This window comes from Corythoichthys intestinalis, chromosome 9, assembly GCF_030265065.1.
Source record: "Corythoichthys intestinalis isolate RoL2023-P3 chromosome 9, ASM3026506v1, whole genome shotgun sequence".
Lineage (NCBI taxonomy): Eukaryota > Metazoa > Chordata > Actinopteri > Syngnathiformes > Syngnathidae > Corythoichthys > Corythoichthys intestinalis.
This window is the reverse complement of record NC_080403.1, coordinates 51,611,914-51,627,305: the sequence shown is the minus strand read 5'-3', so window position 1 is coordinate 51,627,305 and position 15,392 is coordinate 51,611,914. Positions and strand designations below refer to the sequence as shown.

Genomic DNA, 15,392 nt, shown 5'->3' with positions numbered 1-15,392 from the left:
TATTATTAGGGCTGTCAAAATTATCGCGTTAACGGGCGGTAATTAATTTTTTAACTTAATCACGTTAAAATATTTGACGCAATTAACGCACATGCCCCGCTCAGACAGATTTAAATGACAGTACAGTGAACTGCCCACTTGTTAATTGTGTTTTATGGAGTTTTGTCGCCCTCTGCTGGCGCTTGGGTGCGACTGATTTTATGGGCTTAAGTACCCATGACCATTGTGTAATTATTGACATCAACAATGGCGGGCTACTAGTTTATTTTTTGATTGACAATTTTACGAATTTTATTAAAACGAAAACATTAAGGGGGTTTTAATATAAAATTTCTATAACTTGTACTAACATTTATCTTTTAAGAACTACAAGTCTTTCTATCCATGGATTGCTTTAACAGAAGGTTAATAATGTTAATGCCATCTTGTTGATTAATTGTTATAATAAACAAATACAGTACTTATGTACCGTATGTTGAATGTATATATCCATCTTGTGTCTTATCTTTCCATTCCAACAATAATTTAAAGAAAAATATGGCATATTTTATAGATGGTTTGAATTGCGATTAATTACGATTAATTAATTTTTAAGCTGTAATTAACTGGATTAAAAATTGTAATCGTTTGACAGCCCTAATATTATTATATCATGTCACATGTTATTTCCACATTCCTCAGCCTCCCTAGGAAAGTCTACTCTTACTACTCCTAGTACTGGAATGGAGGGTCCGGCCGATTGTCGAACTTCAGATTGAGGAGGAACAATGTGGGTTCCGTTCTGCTTGTGGAACAACAGACCAGTTCTTTCCTCTTGAATCTTGGAGGGGGTTTCGGATTATGCTCATCCTGGGATGTACTGTGGGACGTACTGCGGGGTACTGTATGTCACATACAGTGGGGCAAATAAGTATTTAGTCAACCAATAATTGTGCAAGTTCTCCCACTTAAAAATATTAGAGAGGCCTGTAATTGTCAACTTGAGTAAACCTCAACTATGAGAGACAGAATGTGAAATAAAAACAGAAAATCACATTGTTTGATTTTTAAAGAATTTATTTTAGGGCTGTCAAAATCATCGTGTTAACGAGCGGAAATTAATTTTTAAAATTAATCACATTAAAATATTTGACGCAATTAACGCACATGCCCCGCTCAAACAGATTAAAATGACAGCACAGTCTCAAGGCCACTTGTTACTTGTTTTTTTTTTATGTTTTGTCACCCTCTGCTGGTGCTTGGGTGCCACTTATTTTATGGGTTTAAGAACCATGAGCATTGTGTAATTATTGACGTTAACAATGGCGAGCTACTAGTTTATTTTTTGATTAAACTTTTTGAACAAATTTTATTCAAACGAAAACATTAAGAGGGGTTTTAATATAAAATTTTTATAACTTGTACTAAGATTTATCTTTTAAGAACTACCATGGATCGCTTTAACAGAATGTTAAAGAGCATATGACACCAGAAAAAAAGTCTTAAATGGCATTATTATGTGAATTAGAATCATATTTTGAGACGATTCGACTATATACAACAATTTAGCAAAGCGCAGATGACGAGAAATTAGTCTTTTAATCTGCCGGTTAGCCACGCCTACCATTATAGGGCTTTAGCGTCCCCAACAGGTGGATGACGTCAGCGGTAGACTATGCTCATCGGTTTTACTATTCAGCCCATTTAGGGGGAATTATTCAGAACGAGGAAAACGCGACGAAGAGAGCCACAAAATGTCAGTGTTTCAGTCTCTCTACTACAATATTTTTACAGGATATTCTTTTTATCCAAGTTTTTTTCCCCAATAGCTATATAAATGGCTTGAGAAGGACCAGTCAGCCCGTCGAGGGGGAACTATTCACAACGAGGAAAACGCGACGAAGAGAGCTGCAAAATGTCATTGTTTCTGTCTCTGCTTCAATATTTTTACAGGATATTCTTTTTATCCAAGTATTTTCCCCAATTGCTAAATAAATGGCATGGTCATGACAAATAACAGTCTTGTGCTAAATGGAATATGAAATCATAAAAATGCATTTACTGGCAAAATTACTCCATAATGGTCAAAACTGTCGACTTCACCTTTACTGTCGCACCTCCCGAACGATATTTTATGACACCTAAATCGGACATATGTAATTTCCCTTCCCCGGCTTTGGAGAATGTAAACAGACCAGAAGGAGTGACAGCTAGCCGACATGCTAACCCGAACCGAGGGATGTTTCAAAGTCTTCGAAGTGGAAAATCACACATAACTAGCCTGGATTATTTGACATGACGACCCGGTTGTCGAGTTTCTTTGCGGATCGGCAAACCGCCCGGCGGAGAGCAATTTACAGTTCGTTCCCTGGAGGAGGGTGGCTGGAGTTGTTGTGTAGCTAACGCGCTAACAGCTAACTGCTAATGAGCATGAGGATAGCTTTTTACATGACTATCAATGATCAAACGTAAGTAGTCCTTTATTTAAAGGAATTTTATAGTGTTTACTTTGTAATCACTGTATTCGTATTTGACATAATACAAAACAAGATGTTTACTCACTTCCTTGTAAGTCCAATGGTCCCACAGTAAATATCCACGGTGAATGGGAACCTTTTGAAACTCCAAAAAGGCGCATACGCCTCTCCCGCATACAGAATGATTTTTCTGCAGCCGTTTGGCTGGCGTGATGCAAAAAATAAAAGTATTAATCCGCAAAATCAGCTGAATCCTTCGTCCTCATACACAACAGTACACTGTATAGTGAAGAGAACGTCTTCTACCGTACACGTCACAGCGCCCTCCTTCTCAATGCAAGACCGAAGCCGGAAGTCACTCATTTTCATGGCGCGGGATTCAAAAAACTAAATAAATATAGCGATCGCTTCCACACACATCCAAGCGGTCCATATCATTCAGGGGCATAAAATACCGCGTGTATTATGAAATAAACATGCTTTTTCGTGTCACAGGCACTTTAATGTTAATGCCATCTTGTTGATTTATTGTTATAATAAACAAATACAGAACTTATGTACAGTATGTTGAATGTATGTATCCGTCTTGTGTCTTATCTTTCCATTCCAACAATTCCATAATTTACAGAAAAATATGGCATATTTTAGAGATGGTTTGAATTGAAATTAATTACGATTAATTAATTTTTAAGCTGTGATTAACTCGATTAAAAATTTTAATCGTTTGACAGTCCTAATTTATTTGCAAATCATGGTGGAAAATAAGTATTTGGTCAATAGCAAAAGTTCATCTCAAAACTTTGTTATGTACCCTTTGTTGGCAATAATGGAGGCCAAACGTTTTCTGTAACTCTTCACAAGCTTTTCACACACTGTTGCTGGTATTTTTGCCCATTCCTCAATGCAGATCTCATCTAGAGCAGTGATGTTTTGGGGCTGTCATTGGGCAACACGCACTTTCAACTCCCTCCACAGATTTTCTACGGGATTGAGATCTGGAGACTAGCTAGGCCACTCCAGGATCTTGAAATGCTTCTTACAAAGCCACTCCTTTGTTGCCCTGGCTGTGTGTTTGGGATCATTGTCATGCTGAAAGACGCAGCCACGTCTCATTTTCAATGCCCTTGCTGATGGAAGGAGACTTTCACTCAAAATCTCTCGATACATGGCCCCATTCATTCTTTCCTTTACACAGATCCCTTTGCAGAAAAACAGCCCCAAAGCATGATGTTTCCACCCCCATGCTTCACATTGGGTATGGTGTTCTTCGGATGCAATTCAGTATTCTTTCTCCTCCAAACAGGAGAACGTGTGTTTCTACCAAAAAGTTCTATTTTGGTTTCATCTGACCATCACACATTCTCCCAGTCCTCTTCTGGATCATCCAAATGCTCTCTAGCAAACTGCAAATGGGCCTGGACGTGTACTGGCTTCAGCAGGGGGACACGTCTGGCAGTGCAGGATTTGAGTCCCTGGCGGCGCATTGTGTTACTGATGTCCTGGTGTCCTTCGACAGCTCTTTGGTCTTGGCCATAGTGGAGTTTGGAGTGTGACTGACTGAGATTGTGGACAGGTGTCTTTTATACGGTTAATGAGTTAAAACAGATGCCATTTATACAGGTAACGTGTGGAGCCTCGTTAGATCTCCTTAGCCCTCGTTGACAGCCAGAAATCTTGCTTGTTTGTAGGTGACCAAATACTTATTTTCCACTCTAATTTGGAAATAAATTCTTTAACAATCAAACAATGTGATTTTCAGTTTTTTTTCCACATTCTGTCTCTCATGGTTGAGGTTTACCCATGTTGACAATTTCAGGCCTCTCTAATCTTTTCAAGTAGGAGAACTTGCACAATTGGTGGTTGACTAAATACTTATTTGCCCCACTGTGCTTCCTCTGGATCGACAATATTGTTAGAAAAATCCACAGAATCGCTGAAAAACGCTTCCTCCTCCATTGAGCTCAATGTTAAATCCGCTGATATCGCTTGTTGTCTGACGTCAACACCAAGATGGAGGCGCCAGAGCACTATAATGACATTAGTAGCTAAACGGCAGATTTAAAGACACATTTCTCATAAATCCGTGCTTTGCCAATTTGTTGTATATAGTGGAATCGTCTCAAAACATAATTCCAATAATTCCAATACTAATGCTATTTAAGATTTTTTTTGTCATGTCATTTGCACTTTAATTTCATAGTGTTGAACTCATTGCCTGCCACTGACATTGATAGAGGTCCCATTCATTTAAACTGGAAGGACTGGCTGTGAATGCTTATATTTCAGTACCATTGATAGTGTGAGACTAGCTTTTGAACTAAATGAACGCCCTATAAGGGGTTAACAGATGTGCTGAAAGCCTTCCAGGTCTTCTGTCCTGCCTTCTCATAAACAAAACTGTTAATACTCCTCCCCTTTATGTAATTAATCATCCTTTTGTTTATTTATTTTAGCTGGGAGGACAGCAAGGGCCTGTTTGACGAGATATCACATCCAGGTAGGAAGTTTTTTTCCAAAGGGGGAAGGGGGGAGAAGCGCTGCTGGGAGCGTGTAACGCCTCACCGCATCTGACATGTTGTCTGGCGCATGCTGTTGTTTTGGCGCTGACAGGAACAATGCGAAGGGAAAGGTGGTCGGCCATTGATTCGGTGCGATGCGCCTCGCGTGTGGCAGCTAACATACGAGCAAAATAGATGATGTGTGTATTCATTATAAGATCGATCCACCAACTGAATTGTTGGCTTTTGTTGATTGTGCAATCATTAGAATTGTTCTGTTTATTTGTTTGCTGCAAGTTGACAGCAATTTTGAATCACTGGCTCGACACCGAGGAACATTATTTTTGCTGTTGGAGGTCTGAGAGCTGGTTTTAATCATTTTTGGGTGCTGAATCCAAAGGTGACATCAGTTTTTTTCTCAGTCTAAACAAAAGGATACTGTGGAAAATGCGAAATTTGAAAAACACTTTAAAAATTAAATAACATATCGTAAATCCTCTCGGTTAAATCGTTGTGGTTAAAAACGTATGTATTTTAGGTTGAACTTCGTATAGGTCATACTTAGAGGTGCAACAATTAACTATTATTATATTACAACTATTATTATATTATTATCATTATATTATTACATATTATTATATATATGGGTTGTTTCGATCATGTTTTTTTGCTCCCGATCCGATCCCGATCGTTTTAGTTTGAGTATCTGCCGATCCCGATATTTCCCGATCCGATTTTTTGCTCCCGATTCGGGGCACCAATTGATATATCTTCTCTGCGTTGGGAAAGAACATAGGGTGTTAAGAAAATAATCAACTACTAATTTTCTTCCCCACATTGCCTCCCACGTTATTTTTAATAGCTGAGAGAGGTATTGTAAGGCTTTAGTCACATTAAAAATGGCTCCAAAGGCTGTCAAAATTCTCTCTACTCATTATATGCTGCCTTTTAGCGCTATCTATAGGTAAAATGGCGTCTTTACAGATTGAACGCGGCAATGCGTGAGTGGGTCGTGCAGCGCATGCGTTAATTATTTAACGTGGTTAATTTAAAAAAATTAATTACTGCCGTTAACGCAATAAATTTCATAGCCCTACTTTAAGCCAAAACTACTCTGGATGACTGGAACACATTATGTCTGTAACGTTAAGTACAATTAGAAAACGATTCAATTAAAAAACTATATATATATATATATATATATATATATATATTTTTTTTTTTTTTTTTTTTTTTTTGCCGATTCCGATACTTTGAAAATGACGTGATCGGACCCGATCGATCATCCCGATCGATCATCCCGATCGATCGGGACATCTCTAATTATATATAACTATTTTGATAACCGATAAACCGTTTAGGACCTTACTTGAAATTAAAACAAATACCTTTTGAGTTGTAAATATCAGATTTCTTCTTATATTTTTGTTAAGTCAAAGTAGGACATGAACAAAAATCTGCTTTTCTTTGGAAAACAACATTTCACATTTTTGCCAATTTTTGGACATCTTACTGTCTGAACTAGCTTCTTAATAAAGCTGCAACAACTAATCGATTCAATCGATTAATTAAATAGTTGCCAACAAATTTGATAATCGATATAGTTGAAGGAAATAGTCATCCATTTTGTCTTCATTGACACTTGAAACAAGCCGAAAACAACTTTAAGGTGACTTGTGAAGGTAACTGAAAGAAGTGAAATTTATCTGATTAATCGATTAATTAATCGTTCGATTAATCGATTATGGAATTAATCCTTAGATGCTACTACAAAAGGATTGGACGTCTATGGCCATCAATGACAGACAATAAGTTAATTTGGGGGCATTTTATGTCATTTCTTGTTCATTTTTGGTCATTTCCTTTCCCTTTTGGGGCATTTATGGGTCATTTTCTTTGGATTTGGGGGCATTTGCAGGTCACTTCCTGTTGATTTTGGGTTACTCAAAAGGAAGAGACTCAAGAATGTCCCCAAATGAATAGGAAGTGACTTAAAATCAACAGAAAGTAACCTGTAAATGCCCTAAAATCAACAAGAATCGACCTGTAAATGCCCACAAAAGACTGGCTGTGAATGCTCTGGTTTCAGTGTTATTAACAGCACTATACGTCCAATTCAGTCAAAATGAATTGGATGTCTAGCGCCGTCATTAGCAGCCTGTGAGCTAATGTAGAAACTATTCTAATGTAAGATTTCGAATACAACATGTTGGTTCCTTTTTTTTGTTTCTTTAAAGGGAACCTCATACTTAAATAGAACAATTGTGGCTTATTAGGGCCTACAAGCACTAATAAGCCACAATTGTTCTCTTTTACTAAAATATGTTATTAGAAACACAGATATTATTGCCATCGATTTAAAAATCTGTTATATTTAGTACGTGTATTGACCTACGGAGGACGCCGTGTTTTACGCACACAATGCACGCTGCGGGTGATGACGCGGTTGGGCTGGTCTGGGAAAATGTCTGTGCAAGCTAGCAAACGAAGCCAGTATGACGACTGGCATGAATTGTTTATACAGAGCTGTCGGATGAGTTCCCAACGTCGTACCTGCATCAAATTCCAGCTCATCCGAAGTGTCTTTAAACCGATCCTAGGCGGCTTGCCAAGATATTAACTTGCTGCAAGTGGACAGTTTGTATATCCCTTCATTACTAGTTGCATCATTACCTTGTTTTTTTTCAGTTGTCTGCCTCTTACTGCGGTTTCCCTTTTTTTTTTTTTTTTTTTTTTTTTTTTTTTAAATCGATCTCAATCTACTACCCTTTTTGTGTCTCCATTTTGGCAATCGTGTGTTTTTTTGTGTGTTCAATAAACCTTTTCACGCAATCCCTATGTTATTGTTGTCTGCTTGCTGTCTGAATCAGCCGCGTTTTCTAATGCCGTGGTCAAGCCAGTGGCACTTTTTTTTTGGGCTACAAAGTATCGCGGTATATGACCTTTTCGACATACTTATTGTTACTCTTTATTATCTTTTTTTTAACCCTAGAATTTTAAAAACATCTCTCAAAATGGTTAAAAATAACTAGACAACAAAAAAAAAAGTAAGTACCGTATTGGCCCAAATATAAGACAGTGTTTTTTGCATTGAAATAAGACTGAAAAGTGGGAGTCGTCTTATATTCAGGGTCTAGAAACTATACCCGTTCACGACGCTAGATGGTGCCAGATATCATTGAACCGAATGCTGAAGTTGAGGAGTAATGTTCTATCATGACAGATCTCAGCTACTCTCAAGTTTTTAACCAGTTTGCATTATTACAATGTATTTCCTTATTCAGATTTGTTTCAAGACTACAGTTAGTTAGAAATCACTTTGATGGTTATTGCAGTTATTGCAATTTTGTTGTTTTATCACAATAGATTGGTTTATTTACATTTCAAAAACTGGAAGCCATGCATTTACGAATGTGATTGCACTTTAGTTTACATATTTAAATGTTCAGATTTTTAAGATTTGAATGAGGCAAAATAACATGCTTTTTCTCTCAAATATAATTTTATAATCGTTTGTTTCGGATGTACTGTAATTATTTTCTGTAGAAAAATAATTTGGTGTTCAAAAAGTCTTTTTTCAAACTTAAATCTTGAAAAAGAAGGGGTCGTCTTATAATCAGGGCCGTCTTATGTTCGGGCCAATACGGTATTTGGTATGTGGCAAAATTGCCATGTGGCATTTTTTTTTTTGCCATGTGGCATTTTTTTGCTATGTAGCAAAATGGATTTTGCCATGTGGCATTTTTTTGGTACGTGCCAAAAGGACTTTGGCATGTGGCATTATTTTTGGCCATGTGGCAAAATTGATTTTGCCGTGTGGCATTTTTTTTGCCATGTGGCAAAATTGATTTTGGCCATGTGGCAAAATTGATTATGGCCATGTGGGGGTTTTTTTGGCGATGTGCCAAAATTGATTTTGCCAAGAGGCATTTTTTTTTTTTTTTGGGTGTGTGTCAAAATGGATTTTGGCGTGTTGCATTTGTTTCCATGTGGCAAAATGGATTTTGCCATGTGTCATTTTTTGCCATGTAGCAAAATGGATTTTGCCATGTGGCATTTTTTTGTCATGTGGCAAAATGGATTTTGTGAAGTGGCATTCTTTTTGCCATGTGGCATTTTTTTTTTTTTTTTTTTTTGTGGCAAAATTGATTTTGCCAAAATTTTTTATGCCATTTAAAATGAATGGAAAATTTGGCATGGACGAGCATGGCTTGCAAAATACCATATGCCCCGAAAAAAAATGCCTCATACCAAAAAAAAAAAAAAAAAAAAAAAGACACATGGCAAAGAAAATGCCAAATGGTAAAATCCATTTTGCCACATGGCAAAAAAATGCCACATGGCAAGATCCATACATATTTAAATGTTCAGATATTAAGATTTGAATGGGGCAAAATAACATGCTTTTTTCTCTCAAATATATTGTTATAATCATTTGTTTCAGATGTAGTGTGATTATTTTCTATAAAAAAAAATAATTTGGTGTTCAAAAAGACTTTTTTCAAACTTGAGTCTTGAAAAAGAGGGGGTCTTCTTATAATCAGGGCCGTCTTATATTCGGGCCAATACGGTATTGTCACACCCCTAGTTTAGACTGCATGAAAATGTCAGGTACATGTTGCAAAAAAATCTCAATTGATCTCCGGTGTGAACGTAGCCTAAACGGCGACAACAAAAAATACAAAGCATGTTGGAAGCTTACCTCCGTTTTTCCTCCCATAAACCATCAAGGTACCGTCGTGCAAACCGGCAAACAGGAAGCAAGGCGAGTGTTTCAGGCACAGAACAGGGCAGCCCTGGGGGTTACTAAGGGTCAAGAGGCACTGAGCCGTAGCGTCCACGCTGCCGTACACCAGAATTCTAAAGACGATGAACTCAAATGAACACCGTAATTCCAACTTTCATGGAAATGTCAAAGCGTCTTTCTCACCGTCCGTCATCTAAACCGACACAGACGCCGGTGCTGTTCCCCGGCTGGAGCTTGTGAGCGCCGTCCTCCGTCTCCTCGGCGGGAGAAACCTCTGGCACGTATTCCAGACAGCGGACGGCGGAGCCCACTTGCAGGCTCTTCACAGCTCTCGGCACAGGTCTGTTGAGGGAGAATATCTCGATCTGGCCCTGATCTTCCGCGCCGGCCGCCACCTGCGAAAAGAAGGAAAATGAAAGAAAATGTTCAGGTAAAAAGGAAAATAAATGTTTGGTGTAGCGTGGAAAACACTTCATTGTAACGTGAAAAGGTGAGTCACCTTGATTCAAGACTCATAAAAAGTATAGAATAGTGGAATTCAATTAACGTAATCGAAAACTTTATTTCATACTTGGCTAATCGTTTCGAGTGCTTGTGTAGTTAAAATGATCCAAAAGGTTTGAATTTCATCCTGTCAATGGAAAATATTCTCCGGTTTCGTAGTCTGGTTTTACTTAATTTTTATCACTGATTAATAATTTCAAGTTTGCATAGATGCTATAAAATGGTGAGCAATGACAAATGACTGCACTGATACAATTTTACATTAAGAAAACAAATTCGGCACTCAAACCATGCTACTTTATTTATTTATTTTTTAAAATACCATTCATCGTTATCCCACCCAAAACAATGCATCAGGGAACGCTCCCTTTTTTTCTGTAAATCTTGTTGTGATATCATTACCAGAATTTATGATCTTTTAGCTAATTAACTAGCTATTACATGTTGAGAGGATGACAGAACGGTCACATGGAAACAAGAGACTTCTCATTCCCATTCTGGGTGGAGATTTTTTCAGCAGTGCCGAGAACGAAAAGTGGTACCGGATTGGCCCGACTATAAGACGGCGTTTTTTGCATTGAAATAAGACTGAAAAAGAGGGGGTCGTCTTATATTTGCGGTCTAGATATTGTACCCATCCATGACGCTAGATAGCGCCAGATATCATTGAAGCAATGTTCTATCATGATAGATCTCAGCTACTCTCCCCATTCACAACAATAGATGGCGCCAGATATTATTGAAGCGATGTTCTGTCATGACAAATCTCAGTTACGCTCATTATTTTATTGCAATGTTTTTCCTTATTCAGATTTGTTTCAAGACTAAAGCTACAGTTAGACTTTACTTTGATGGTTAATGCAGTTATTGCAATTTTGTTGTTAAATCACAATAGATTGGTTTATTTACATTTCAAAAACCAGAAGCCATTCATTTACGAATGTGATTGCACTTTAGTTTACATATTTAAATGTACAGATATTAAGATTTGAATGAGGCAAAATAACATGCTTTCTCTCACATATTCATTGTTAAAATCATTTGTTTCGGATGTACTGTAATTATTTTCTGTATAAAAAAATAATTTGGTGTTCAAAAAGTCTTTTTTCAAACTTGAGTCTTGAAAAAGAGGGGGTCGTCTTATAATCAGGGCCGTCTTATATTCGGGCCAATACGGTATTTGGTATGTGGCAAAATGGATTTTGCCATGTGGCATTTTTTTGGTGTGTGCCAAAAGGACTTTGGCATGTGGCATTATTTTTGGCCATGTGGTAAAATTGATTTTGGCCATGTGGCAAAACTGATTATGACCATGTGGCTTTTTTTGCCATATGCCAAAATTGATTTTGCCATGAGGCATTTTTATTTTTTGGTATGTGCCAAAGTGGATTTTGGCGTGTTGCATTTGTTTCCATGTGGCAAAATGGATTTTGCCATGTGTCATTTTTTGCCATGTGGCAAAATGGATTTGGCCATGTGGCATTTTTTTGGTGTGTGCCAAAATGATTTTGGCATGTGGCATTATTTTTGGCCATGTGGCAAAATTGATTTTGCCATGTGGCATTATTTTTGGCCATGTGGCAAAATTGATTTTGCCGTGTGGCATTTTTTTTTTTTGCCATGTGGCAAAATTGATTTTGGCCATGTGGCATAATTGATTATGGCCATGTGGTTTTTTTTTGCCATGTGCCAAAATTGATTTTGCCATGAGGCATTTTTTTTTGGGTATGTGCCAAAATAGATTTTGGCGTGTTGCATTTGTTTCCATGTGGCAAAATGGATTTTGCCATGTGTCATTTTTTGCCATGTGGCAAAATGGATTTGGCCATGTGGTATTTTCTTTTTTTGCTATGTAGCAAAACAGATTTGGCCATGTGGCATTTTTGCTATGTGGCAAAACGGATTTGACCATGTGGAATTTTTTTGTCATGTGGCAAAATGGATTTTGTGTAGTGGTATTCTTTTTGCCATGTAGTGTTTTTTTGCCATGTGGCAAAATGGATTTGGCCATGTGGCATTTTCTTTTTTTGCTATGTAGCAAAGCGGATTTGGCCATGTGGCATTTTTTGCTATGTGGCAAACCGTTTTTGGCCATGTGGAATTTTTTTGTCATGTGGCAAAATGGCTTTTGTGTAGTGGCATTGTTTTTGCCATGTGGCTTTTTTTTTTTTTTTTTTTTTTTTTTGGTATGTGGCATTTTTTTGCCATGTGGCAAAATTGATTTTGCCAAAAATCACAGCCCAACATGTTTTTCTGCCATGTAAAATGAATGGAAAATTTGGACGTGCATAGCCGTTAATGGCATGGACGTGCATGGCCTGCAAAAATGCCATATGCCCCGGAAAAAAATGGCTCATATTAAAAAAAAACAAAACAAAACAAAAAAAAAGACATACCAAAATCCATTTTGCCCCGTACCAAAAATTTGGTTACACCCCTGTATAACGCGCACCCCAAATTTACTTGTAAAATCTAGGGGAAATTATTGTACCCGTGTATAACGGGCACCCTAATTTTAGCACCAATAAATAGAAGAATACAGAAAACAGCTTGTGTACAAATACAGAAATGTAATTTTACTGAACGGTGAAACACAGCACAAGCATAGCACATTGGTAGTTCAAAACATTACCATAAACTGACATTATTTACGGTAAAAATATGATTTGACAACTTCTCCATTTTACAAGAATCTAGGAGAAAACAAAACAGATGTGACTTTTCTTTTGAAGGCTGCTGTATAACTTGCTCCTTATATCATGATGAATAAATGTTTCTTCCATGGAATGATACGGTAAAATGAAAGTGAGAACGTAAGTCGGAAATCCGAGAGAGCTCACCGCTGTCGACACGACAGTAACAATAGGAACTATTGTTATTTGGGTTTGACTTTCCCGAGGGACAGATATAGTTGACGGACGCAGGAAGACTGTGTTGTTACGTTTGTTATGGTCCGAGTTACGGAGCTGCAATAAACGTCGACTCAAATGAGTTCAAGAAACTTAGTTCTGTGCTTTATGAAGAGTGAAAAAAGCAGAATTTAACACAGACGAAATCATTTGGCCGATCAGAGTGAAGTGTTACTGAAACAAAAGTACGCGTTATATTCGGGAAATTACGGTAAATAATGGACAAAAATTTGTTTGGCTACTTAATTAATTAGTAATGCACGATGCATCGATAATCGTGATAACCGCGGTCATCATCAAAACCGTAATCATCGTTCAAGAATTAAATCGTAGCACCCTGAATTGTAATCAAATCGAATCCTGGGGTGCACAAGATGGCACACCCCTATCAGAGACCATGGTCCTCAGTCGGAAAAGGGTGGCATGCCCTCTCCAGGTCAGGAATGAGATCCTGCTCCAAGTGGAGGAGTACAAGTATATTGGGGTCCTGTTCACGAGTGAGGGTAGGAGGGAGCGGGAGATCGACAGGCAGATCGGTGCAGCATCTGCAGTAATGCGGACTCTGTAGTAGTGAAGAAGGAGCTTTGGCGAAGCTCTCGACTTACCAGTTGATCTACGTTCATAACCTCGCCTCTGGTCACGAGCTGTGGGTCATGACCGAAAGAACAAGAACGCGAATACAAGCAGCCGAAATGAGTGTCCTCGGCAGGTTGTCCGGGCTCTCCCTTAGAGATAGGGAGGGACTCGGTGTTGAGCCGCTACTCCGCCGTGTTGAAAGAAGCCAGTTGAGGTAGCTCAGGCATCTGGTTCGGATGCCTCATGGACGCCTCCCTGGAGAGGTTTTCCGGGCATGTTCCACCGGAGGGAGGCCCCAGGGAGGATCCAGGATACGCTGGAGAGACTACCGTAATTTCCCGAATATAACGCGCACTTTTATTCCGCAAAATCAACTTGTAAACTCATGGTGCGCATTATAAACGGGTACATGGATGGAGACAGAAATATATATATATTACATATAAATATATATATAAAAACCGATTTTTTTTTATTGATACGGCCACGTTGTGTTGAAGAAACGAATGCGGTGACCCGTTGCCGACCATCTCGGTACGTGACGTCACCATTTTATTTCGGTAATACTTCACTCGAATCGGCCGAATGATTTCGTCTGCGTTCAATTCTGCTTTTTTCACTCTTCATAAAGCACAGAATTTAGTTTCTTGAACTCATTTGAGTCTACGTTTATTGCAGCTCCGCAACTCGGACCATAACAAACGTAAGCACACACAATTCCTGTGTCCGTCAACTATATCGGTCCCTCGGGAAACTCAAACCCAAATAACAATAGTTCCTATTGTTACTGTCGTGTAGAGCTGAAACGAATACTCGAGCAACTCGAGTAACTCGAGTTTAAAAACTGATCCGAGTAATTTTATTCACCTCGAGTAATCGTTTATTTTGACAGCTCTAAGCATCACGTTTTGCTCGGACTACTTTTAATGCGGGACAACGCGCTGATGTCACGTGCGTAGAGGAAGAAGAAAAAAAAAAAAAACTTACTGCAGCCGACAGCCGCTACAAACGACGCCGACGTTGCGAAATACTAGCCCGCACGATGCTACGTTGGTAGCAGGTAGCGTCTGATGAGTCTCATAGAGATCACATGTATCTACATGTATGTATGTATGTACATGTATGCGTGAATGCGAAATGACAGACTCGGCCGCGTCTGGCCAGCGTTAGTAAACAGCCGCCATCTTATAGCAGTAGAGCGCTAAGTGCTAATAAAGAGCGCTAAGCGCTAATAAATAAGATGAACTTTAATGTCATTAGCTCATGACACATAACGTTAGCCCTGCGGAGGGCTAGGTTTCTATTAATTATGACCACGTTCGATGCGTGGCTAACGTGTCTTACATACAGGCTTTAACATAACCTAGCGTTGTGGAGTGATGAGGGTGTAAAATAAAAACTCAATAATGCTAACTATCAATTTTAGCTAAGTAGTCATTGCTGGATAAAACACCAAGTAGCACTGGTCCCTAATGTTCTCCAATACAACCTGTATCATACATTTATTTTGAACACTGCAAAAAAAATTAATAAGATCTAAAGGTTTTTTGAGTGAAAGCAGTGAATTAAGTCTTTTTTTTTTTTTTATTCTAGTTACATCTGAGATGCAATTGTTGGCTGTTTTCAACAATATACATCGAAAACAAAGACATTGATTGACTGAAAATGGTTCAAGATTAGATGAAATGTCTTGTTTTCTCAT

General features: G+C 38.3%; 1 protein-coding gene across 3 annotated transcripts in view; it reads right to left on the bottom strand.

The window, feature by feature from the left end:
• arhgef10la (Rho guanine nucleotide exchange factor (GEF) 10-like a) overlaps nt 1-15,392 on the bottom strand; it is a 389,757-nt gene that overhangs the window by 54,572 nt on the left and 319,793 nt on the right. For all 3 annotated transcript variants that reach the window (XM_057845783.1, XM_057845784.1, XM_057845786.1), the window contains 2 exons: nt 9,885-10,096; nt 9,657-9,814 (listed from right to left, as the gene is read on the bottom strand). In XM_057845783.1, coding sequence (XP_057701766.1) covers nt 9,657-9,814; nt 9,885-10,096 — 370 coding nt within the window. The remainder of the gene's footprint in view (nt 1-9,656; nt 9,815-9,884; nt 10,097-15,392) is intronic.